This window comes from Lottia gigantea (assembly GCF_000327385.1).
Source record: "Lottia gigantea unplaced genomic scaffold LOTGIsca_1, whole genome shotgun sequence".
NCBI classification, from domain to species: domain Eukaryota; kingdom Metazoa; phylum Mollusca; class Gastropoda; family Lottiidae; genus Lottia; species Lottia gigantea.
In genome coordinates, this window is record NW_008706746.1 from 7,977,462 (window position 1) to 7,988,557 (window position 11,096).

An 11,096-nucleotide genomic window follows, 5' to 3' on the forward strand; every position below is an offset into this window, starting at 1 on the left:
TGTACCATGTGGGCTAATAAAGAACCATCGACAGTAAGATTTAGAAATCGAAAAAGAAAAAGCTAATATTGCATTGTTGCAAATTTGGCTTATTACATGGTGTTTCCGATCTGTGTAAGCCTAATCGGGCACATATATCATGAGAGGTAAAACACTAATTCGATTCATTTCATTTTTCTTTCAAACCTTTTTAAAATTACGGATGTGGATAACAGATATCTTGCTTAAAGTAAAGCCGCAATTTTAGTGTCAACACAACATTCATTCCGCGTTTAGTGCAACGAGAAACGTCCCTATTTATACAAATAAACATGAGTGAAATTGTTTTCAAATTTTAGTCAGCAACAGAACTATCTATGCCAAGTGATAACCCACAGACCCTTTTTCTTCATATCACAACTTGCCTTACTTTCGATTTTAAGAAAACCCCGGATGATTTTTTTTATCAACTGTCTACACGTTTAAGTAATTTATTTACTTCGAGCGGCAAGATAAGAAATGCAACTTTCTATGTCAAGGTGCAAAACAATATCAATGATCTCAAAATATTGTTTAATGTACTCGACAGTGTACCAACACTACTGACTGATTAAATATTTACTGTCTCTTGACGATATAAGTACTTACTTACTATCTCTTGTCGGTTTGAATACTTACCATCTCTGGAAGGGTCAAATACTTAATATCTAATTGCTGGTTACATACTAACTATTCCCTTGTGGGTGAAATACTTTATATTTTTCAACGGGTTTAATGTTTACTATCTCTTGGCGGGGTGAAATACTAACTATCTCTTGAGAAGTTAAATACTTACTTTCTCCTAACAAGTTGAATGCTTACTATCTCTTGATGTGTTAACTGAGATGAATAAATACATCATGCTACGATATCACCAATCTTGCTACGGTATCAACAATCTTGCTACGATATCACCAAACTTGCTACGAAATCACCAATTATGCTACGATATCACCAATCTTGCTACGATATCACCAATCTTGCTACGATATCACCAATCTTGCTACGATATCACACATCATGCTACGATATCACACATCATGCTACGATATCACCAATCTTGCTAAGATATCACACATCATGCTACGATATCACCAATCTTGCTACGATATCACACATCATGCTACGATATTACCAATCTTGCTACGATATCACACATCATGCTACGATATCACACATCATGCTACGATATCACACATCATGCTACGATATCACCAATCTTGCTAAGATATCACACATCATGCTACGATATCACCAATCTTGCTACGATATCACACATCATGCTACGATATTACCAATCTTGCTACGATATCACACATCATGCTACGATATCACCAATCTTGCTAAGATCACACATCATGCATCTGGGACGTAGCGTACGGGAGCGTGGGGGTTTACTGAACGCAGAATCGGTCGGTAAAAGACGATAATGGCTTGAGCCGGCGGTAAAACAGTTGAGTTAACCGAAAGCATGAAAACCTTTTGTCGGTTATGATGTTACTGTTCGTCTACAAGTGATTGTCGGTAAAAAAAAAAGTTGAGTGCAACATTTCCAAATAACATGAAAGATCCCGATTGTTGTCAGGTTTTCACGCTTTCGGTCAACCAATCGGCTTTACCGACGGCTTCGGCAATTATTTTTTTTCACCGAACGATTCCGCGTTTTACCGACAGCCTTAGTAAAATCAAAATCTTTCAAGTCATTGGGAAATGTTGCACTTAACTTGTCGACTTGTTGCTTGATACAACTGAAACCGTTTTGCCAACAATAACTTTTACTGAAGACTGTAGATTGCATCACTACACCACCAGTCAAAATGGTCACGCCATGCTCCTGTTTATCTCCACTTCACCTGCCTTTTATATCAATACTATCCATAATTAATGTTGTATCATCTAAACATTCAAATGCATTAGAGCGATATTTTACAGTTCTGTGAGGAACTGTGAGGAACTGTGAGGAACTGTGAGTTGGTGAAGGTCTATTAAACAGCGTAATTGATCAAAATATTTATCCAATTCGTGTATAAAACCAGTAGATTTTAGCGAAAGTCACCAACAGAGGTAACATTACTACTGGTTTCATTTTAAACGTTTGAATGTATATATATGTTGAGCATGACTTTAATAAGGTTTGAGCAATGCAAACTCAAAGTTTGACTGGAGTCCGACTTCGTATATCTTAGGGTTAAATATATGTACTTAGTTTCTCTATACAAATTAAACACCTATCTTTTGGCGGGTTAAATACTTATTATCTCTTGACGGGTTGAATACTTCTTATATCTTGATGGGTCAAATACTTATTATCTCTTGACGGGTCAAATACTTATTATCTCTTGACGGGTTGAATACTTCTTATATCTTGATGGGTTAAATACTTCTAATATCTTGATGGGTTAAATACTTCTTATATCTTGATGGGTTAAATACTTCTTATATCTTGATGGGTTAAATACTTCTTATATCTTGATGGGTTAAATACCTCTTATATCTTGATGGGTCAAATACTTCTTATATCTTGATGGGTTAAATACTTGTTATATCTTGATGGGTTAAATACTTCTTATATCTTGATGGGTTAAATACTTCTTATATCTTGATGGGTCAAATACTTCTTATATCTTGATGGGTTAAATACTTCTTATATCTTGATGGGTTAAATACGTATTATCTTTTGGCGGGTTAAATACTTACTATTTATTGACTGGTTGAATACTTACTATCTCTTGATGGGTTCAATTCCTCCTATCTCTTGACGAGTAAAATATTTAGTTCCTCTTTATAAGTTAAATCCTTATTATCTTTTGGCGGGTTAAATACTTACTATCTTTTTGAGGGTTAAATACTTACTATTATTTACGGGTTTAATACTTACTATTTATTGACGGGTTTAATACTTACTATCTCTTGACGGCTTGAATACTTACTATCTCTTGACGGCTTGAATACTTACTATCTCTTGACGAGTAAAATATTTAGTTTCTCTTTATAAGTTAAATATTTAGTTTCTCTTTATATGTTAAATACTCATTATCTTTTGGAGGATGAAATACTTACTATCTATTGACGGGTTGAATACTTACTATCTCTTAACGAGTAAAACATTTAGTTTCTCTTTATAAATTAAATACTTACTATTTCTGGACGGATTGAATACTTATTATCTCTTGACGGGTTGAATACTTACTATCTCGTGACGGGTTTAATACTTAGTTTCTCTTTACAAGTTAAAAACGTATAATCACATGGCAAGCTCTAGATTTACTATAACTTGACGAGCTTTTTGCTACGGTTTTCTTTTATTTTCCCTTATTTATTAAGTTTATTTTTTGCTGCAGCACGTGTTTTGAGTGGGGCTATTATTTCAAAAATGATCTGAGCAGAAAACTGAAGTAACTCCCCACTCTCCATATATCTGCAGAGTAAATGTGCAATTATTCGATTCAAATCAGTAATAGCAAGGGTAACAGCCTCCAATGCATTTAGAGATCAAATTTGTCAATATCATATTATAATACATTCTAGTTTATAAAAATTTTGTATTAAAAATAACTTGTCTTTCTTTTTAAATAAAACAATGTACTCTTCCTAACACTTTTTATATCGACAATAGTTGTTTATTTAATCTTAATTAGTTTACTCTTTGTCTAGTTATCTTATCTAATCATTAGTTTGCTATGCTATTTACTTGTCATCACTGTGTCCCCAAGGACAACGTTGCATGGAATTATAATCATTGATTGTTTTTTCCATAAAGCTCACTATCTCTTGAAGCATCATTCTCGACAAATAATCTATAAGATAGCCTGCCAGGCAAGGTAATATACGCCCACTGGCAGCTTTGATTTTAAATAAAAATATTTGGCAGTACATTAACAATTACCACTATGAAATATTCAACCTTCAGAGAAGAAAAAACAATCAATGATTATAATTCCATGCAACGTTGTCCTTGGGGACACAGTGATGACAAGTAAATAGCATAGCAAACTAATGATTAGATAAGATAACTAGACAAAGAGTAAACTAATTAAGATTAAATAAAGAATTGTGTCTTCTACAGTGTTTACGTGCTAAAAATTGAACGCTTTTTCAAGAACAAGGGCAATAACTCATACTAAATATTTTTCGATTTTTCTGATTTTCAATAGGGTTTATCCCTGGTTGATAACAAACACTCATGCCAAGTTTCGCTAAAATCCATCAAGAATTGTTCCTTCTAGAGTGTTTACGAGCTAAAAATTGAACGCGCTTTCAAGAACAAGGGCAATAACTTATTCTAAATATTTTTCGATTCTTCTGATTTTCAATAGGGTTCATCCTTTGGTGATTACGAACACTCATACCAAGTTTTGTCAAAATCCATCAAGAATTGTGTCTTGTAGAGTGTTTACGAGCAATTGTGGACGGACCGAAGGACGGACGGACATGGGTGACGGCATTATACGCCCCCCAATTCATGTGGGCGTATAAAAATCTGTCAAGAATTGAAGCTTCTGGATTGTTTACAGGCTAAAAATTGAACGCGTTTTCAAGAACAAGGGCAATTACTCATACTAAATATTTCTGATTTTAAATAGGGTTCATCATTGAGTGATTACAAACACTCTCACCAAGTTTCATCAAAATCCGTCAAGAATTGCACCTTCTAGAGTGTTTACGAGCGCTTCAAGAACAAGGGAAATAACTCATACTAAATATTTTTAGATGTTTCTCATTTTCATTAGGCTTCATCCTTGGGTGATTACAAACAACCATACCGAGTTTCGTCAAAATCAATCAAGAATTTTGCCTTGTAGAGTGTTTACGAGCAATTGTGGACGGACGGACGGACATGGGTGACGACAATATACGCCCCCAATTTCATTTGGGCGTATAAAAATTTAACATTACGAGGTCTTGAATAATACTCTCGAAAGAGCTAGTGGTCCCCATCTTCATAATGTCAAGCTATTGACTTCGTAACTTGACTACAATAGCAACCTGTGTAGTATTGTGGAATATAGTCAATCAGAGATCTTGACCGATAGCCTGGAACAAAAATGTGGCTTAATGTTTACAAGCTTTCTGTCGAGGACATTGATAGCCTGTATTTTCAAGCGTACAATCCCATTCAATCGCTGCATTTTCAAATGTCTATGATAAGTGGCTATTGCAGTCAAGGTATAAGACTAATTTCGTAATGGCTTGACATCGTGAAGGTGAGTGATTGTCCTGGTTGAAATTCTATCGTAACGAAGATCATCGTATCTTTCTGGTTTCAAGGTTATCTCTTTCAAGCTATAATTTTGAAAAATTACGTCCGTGTTTCAGCCGTTGATATACATTTTTTTAATAAATCAAATTTCACGTAATTACAGCACGATAGCTTTACGTCTGAAATATCTTGGAGAAAAAAATGCATGATCTCAGTATGCTAACCTGCGTTATCAGTACATGATATTCATGATTACAATTGTTTGATTTTATGCAGAAATAAAAGTACGAGAAAACTTTTTGATAAAAGCCAGCAGCCAGAAAATTAAATTGGATATAAGAATGTCAAACTACATTCGTATCAATTGCGGGGCTAGAATGCTCAACTCACGGAGGCTAACGAACCTTGGTGAAGATTAAACCGAATGACTTAACTAGGATATTTCCATTTAGCAGCATTGTTTGTCCAGCATCTTGATAATTAACTAATTAAAAAGGACGTTTTGAACCTTTTTTAAGATACGGCGAGAGGAGAAATAATTTAAATGTATTGAGATCTACATTTTGACAGAAGAGAATGTTTATTGCGAGTTCCATCTGTTGAGGGATCTTTAACCCATTTTACATTAAAATGCTTAAGACAATTTGCTATGTCGACCTCTTAGACCTGCATCAATGACAGGAGGAAAGCCAGTTGAAGTACTATCTTGATATATTCTCTTTCTGATTTTAGAACGGAGTATTAAGGTATAGCATAGTAAAGAGCGTCCAGGTATGATTCAAACGATAAATAATCCACTTTATTTGGAGGTAGGATAGGCAGTTATCAACACTGTTTGTAGGCCTGGTTTATAGCAGTTATTATTTATTTAACTACCTCAAGTCAAAATAGCCATGTTCAGAATCAGATGTGCGTCTTGGCGCGACTAATCACTCTGAGCCACCATGTTTAAAGAAAACAAACAACAAACGAACAAAAAAAATGAAATGAATGGAGTTTTACGTTTCTGCACCTTGTGGACTAATGAAGACGGGACATGCCATACAGGATGCAACAAGGGGAATTTAGCCAAGACAGCGACATTAGCCATCTTTTTTCGATTAACAAACGAACATTCAGAATCCGTAGTTTATTTTTTTAATATAACAAAGAAAGATCCAACAATAATCAATCAGCATCTTTATTTTCCCATTTCTAATATTTCGTAATATTGCAGCAATCAGACACCAGTGTGATAACATTTAAATTTCAATCTAAGAGGTTGTCTTCTTTGAATGTAAAAATTAAAATACTACCTCATACTACCTAATTTGTCCACATCCAGATAAGGTAAACTCAAATAAATATATAAATAATCTACTCAAATTCTTGAGTTTTATTCAAAATAAAACTGTAATCAATGCTATGATTTTAATTGAAATTTAATATTTTTTAACCAAATTAAACTTTGATTTACTTAAATAAATATGCCATGATTTGGCACATATCTTAAATTGCAATGGTGGTTTTCATTGATCTAACATCAAGTCGAAATAGTTTGAGTAGAATTGAATAGAACACTTTCTCAGGTTGATTTGAACATTTTTCTAAGGTTGATTTTGACACTTATCTTAAGTAGATTTGTATTCTTTGATACAGGAATGAATACTTTTATCATCATTGATTTGAATTTTCTAAGGTCGATTTGGACAATTTTCTCCTATTGCTTTTCTTAGATTGATTTGAACACTTTTCATGAGTTGATTTTGACACATTTCTCATGTATATTTGAACATGTTTCTAAGGTTGATTTGAACACTTTTCATGGGTTGATTTGAACACTTTTCTCAGGTTGATTTTGACACATTTCTCATGTATATTTGAACATGTTTTTAAGGTTGATTTGGACACTTTTCTCGAGTTAATTTGAACACATTTCTTGGGATGATTAGAACACTCTTCTTAGGTTTATTTTGACACCTTTCTCAGGTTGATTTGAACAACTGTCTCAGGTTGATTTGAACATTTATTTGGTATGAAGGCAGTACAGTGTAATATCTATTTGTGAACATTGAATCTAGTAAATCAGCACTTTACATTTAAAGTCGATATCACGCTTTTCTTCAGTGAAACAGAATGATTTTGGCCCTTATATCTAAAGGTTGAGTTCAGGAATTTTAATTCTTTAAATTTGAAAATGGGATCACTATACATGTAGTACTTTTATAATGGTGATTAAGGCACTATTTCAAGACTAAAATGATCACATTCAATCTATCAATTGTCTTGAGAATCACAGTTAATATTATTCCTTCTTCTTAAGAAAGCCTTTAACTTCCAGTCAGTATGGTTCATCATTAACGGGCCATTTTGAACACACAGTATCCTCATGTTATCAGCATATTCCAAATCTGGCAGTAACTGAAATACAAGGTTAACTGATCAAATGACCAAAAGACAGATTCTTGTGGATATATAGAAGGTTAAATGGAACTTAACACACATATTAGTAGATATTTACAGGTTATAAATATCTGTGTTTTAGGGGAATATGACTGTTGTTCATTGTATAACATGAGAGAGATAAGCTTACTACCTCTTTACCTCTCAAACTTGGCCGATAAGAATTTATATTCACCAGTTGGACTTACCTATACAACAGAGTCCCAGTATAATTCAATAACTACGTAATCTTAATAATGATTATTTAGTTTTATGGCTAATATAGATAATAGAAGGATTCCGTTGAATTGTTATGTAGGATTATTTGTTGTTCAGAACCCCATTGTCACGGTTCATAAAAATATTGGTAGTGAACTAATCAACATCTTATTCATTCTGCAACTCACTTCAGAATTCTGGGTTCATATTGATGGTTATGGTTCATAATATCAGCTCAGTGGAAAGGAGAAACAATGTTTCTATAACATTGTTTGTTATGGTTCATAATATCAGTTTAATGGAAAAGATATCATACTAACCTTAGGTGTAAGAAGGAAATATTGTGAATTGGCATTTCTACACACTGTTTCTACCACTAATTCGAACACCTTTCTTTCATTGACTGGATCCATTCCCTGTGTAATATATAACTAACTATATACTAATGAAAAAAACTCAGCAACTTTGCAGCACTAAATCAATTACATGTATCTGTTGAAATTTAAATATGTCATGTGCACAGCTCAGTCATTATAATGTTTGATTAACGACTTCTAGTCAACTGACATAGTATAGATTAATATAAAGGAAGCTAACAAGTTACAGATACGATGTCAATATTGCTAACAAGTTACAGATACAATGTCAATATTTCTAACAGTAACAAGTTACAGATACGATGTTAATGTTGCTAAGTAGTTACAGATACGTTGTCAATGTTGCTAAAAGGTTACAGATATGATGTCAATATTGCTAACAAGTTACAGATACAATGTCAATATTGCTATTAAGTTACAGATACGATGTCAATATTGCTAACAAGTTACAGATACAATGTCAATATTGCTATTAAGTTACAGATACGATGTCAATATTGCTAACAAGTAACAGATACGATGTCAATATTGCTAACAAGTTACAGATACAATGTCAATATTGCTATTAAGTTACAGATACAATGTCAATATTGCTAACAAGTTACAGATACAATGTCAATATTGCTATTAAGTTACAGATACAATGTCAATATTGCTAACAAGTTACAGATACAATGTCAATATTGCTATTAAGTTACAGATACAATGTCAATATTGCTAACAAGTTACAGATACAATGTCAATATTGCTATTAAGTTACAGATACAATGTCAATATTGCTAACAAGTTACAGATACAATGTCAATATCGCTAACAAGTAAATGGTACGATGTCAATATTGCTAACAAGTTACAGATACGATGTCAATATCGCTAACAAGTAACAGGTACGATGTCAATATTGCTGAAAGTTACAGATACGATGTCAATATCTCTAACAAGTAACAGGTACGATGTCAATATCGCTAACAAGTAACAGGTACGATGTCAATATCGCTAACAAGTAACAGGTACGAATAGGGACCCATACCCATTGCTTACCTGATTAATTTCATCAACACATCTAAAAGGACATTTGGCTAATTCTTGTAATGCCAACATATATAATACAGTAGCGACACTTCTCTCTCCACCACTTTGATGATGTGGAGTTAACTCCCTTAGAGCATCAGCATCACGATATTTAACTTTAATTTTAACTGAATACTTCTCATAGTCTTCCTACAATCAAAATATAAATTATTAGTAAGATTAATTCCATGTCATTGAATTGAATGTAGGCTACTATAAATGAACAGACCTGTACTTACTTCTTTTCTAATCCTGATTATGATAATTTGCATGCACTGAGCTAACCTTTGCTAGAAGAGTTGCCTCAGAATATTTACAAAATATACTACATTAGAAATATACAAAACACTATATGCTTTTTCCATGTCAGCTCCTGACATTTAAAAAATTACTATTTAAAATGTTCATCAAATGAAAGCTGAAGCACAAAACCTGGCCTGTTGAAATTATATAATTGTTTACTTACAGGGTTTTCTGGGATTGCCAATTCAACCTCCCCAGCACATTTCATACATTGAAAAAAATAACTGAAATTTTTATTGATCCTTGCAATAAGTTGTTGTAAAGGCCCTAGCCATTCTTCTTTAGCTCGGTTCACCTCATCTTGATGGTTTTCTTTAGCTGTTAATCTCTGTTTTAACTCTTTCTCTAGTTTATTGATAGAATCTTTTCTTTTATGATACTCTTTTACTACCTGTAGATATAAATATGTATATATAATCATGGTCTGACATACTGTAACATTGTGGTCTTAAGACATCAAGTATGTATCAAGAGTTATCTCCCTTGAGAGATACATTAAAAGCCTGAATGGTTATGGTGGTGATAATTTCATTGAGTGTGCCTTATCTAAAATCCAAACCAACCTGAAAACAACTCAGTCTCTAACAGAACATTGTGGAGAGGCTGGATCCTTTAAAATTATCACAAAATATGAAGTAAACAATAACAGAACCCTGAGTCTGCGGTCTCAAGTAATAAACGTTTAAACTGACAAGGCACTAGAAAATAAATTTACCGATTCATCAGTCTGTAAAGTACAATCAGCTCGAGCTTGTTCTTCATGTATTTCAGCTTCTATAGTCTCTAATTCCAGCGGACAGGTTGAAAATAGCTGGAAAATATAATCATCAATGATTGCTATTAACATATACAAAACACTGTTATACTGTATACAAGCACTTCAGCGATAGAAGTACAACTGCTACACAAATACCATTAAGGTGTGTCATATTTCAGAATAGTATTCAACAATAAAATCTCACAAAGGCTTTAAATTTCAAGAAGACTTACATTTTTCCATTCCTGGGAGAGTTCTTCATCCTGAGCAGTATTGGTAGCTTTTTTAGCAATAGACAACATCCTTCTGGCTTCATCTTTTACTTTGTTGGAACTTTCTTTTAACTCTCTCAGTTGACCCTAAAATATCACAATACATTCAATTTGAACCTAAAGATGGAGAATTATAAGGCACTTTGTTGCTTCAGATTAGATTAATGAAGAAAGACCAACCATTCAGTGTGCAGGAAAGGGACCTCTGTCAGAGGAACTGCATTAGTCTTAATTTTTCATGTTCACTGCTTGTAGTATATAGAACCTCATTGATGCTTTTACGATCTTGAGGGTGGCAAGAAAGCCTCCAACACGCCTAATCACCAGAGGTTTGGTCCATGGAACTTTCATATCTAAAAGTGTTATTCCTGATTCAAAGCAGCTAAATATTCTTCAACCCACTGCACTTGGAACTTATCGAATGCATAATTAAAAAGATTTCTCTATAAAAGAAGGGAA

At 33.4% G+C, this 11,096-nt stretch overlaps 2 protein-coding genes across 2 annotated transcripts in view; one reads left to right on the top strand and one right to left on the bottom strand.

Moving 5' to 3' along the window:
• Positions 1-898: 898 nt before the first annotated feature.
• Positions 899-1,393, top strand: LOTGIDRAFT_103375 (hypothetical protein; the record flags this gene model as incomplete). Its single annotated transcript, XM_009045904.1, has 1 exon — positions 899-1,393. A coding segment is annotated over one exon (495 nt), but the record flags the coding sequence as incomplete, so codon positions are not given.
• Positions 1,394-7,474: 6,081 nt separating this feature from the next.
• LOTGIDRAFT_102434 (hypothetical protein) overlaps positions 7,475-11,096 on the bottom strand; it is a gene marked incomplete at both ends in the record, with an annotated part of 14,519 nt that continues 10,897 nt past the window's right edge. The window contains 7 exons of the mRNA XM_009045905.1: positions 7,475-7,618; positions 8,179-8,274; positions 9,276-9,455; positions 9,772-9,999; positions 10,324-10,445; positions 10,595-10,713; positions 11,036-11,080. Of these exons, the coding sequence (XP_009044153.1) occupies positions 7,475-7,618; positions 8,179-8,274; positions 9,276-9,455; positions 9,772-9,999; positions 10,324-10,445; positions 10,595-10,713; positions 11,036-11,080 (934 nt within the window). The remainder of the gene's footprint in view (positions 7,619-8,178; positions 8,275-9,275; positions 9,456-9,771; positions 10,000-10,323; positions 10,446-10,594; positions 10,714-11,035; positions 11,081-11,096) is intronic.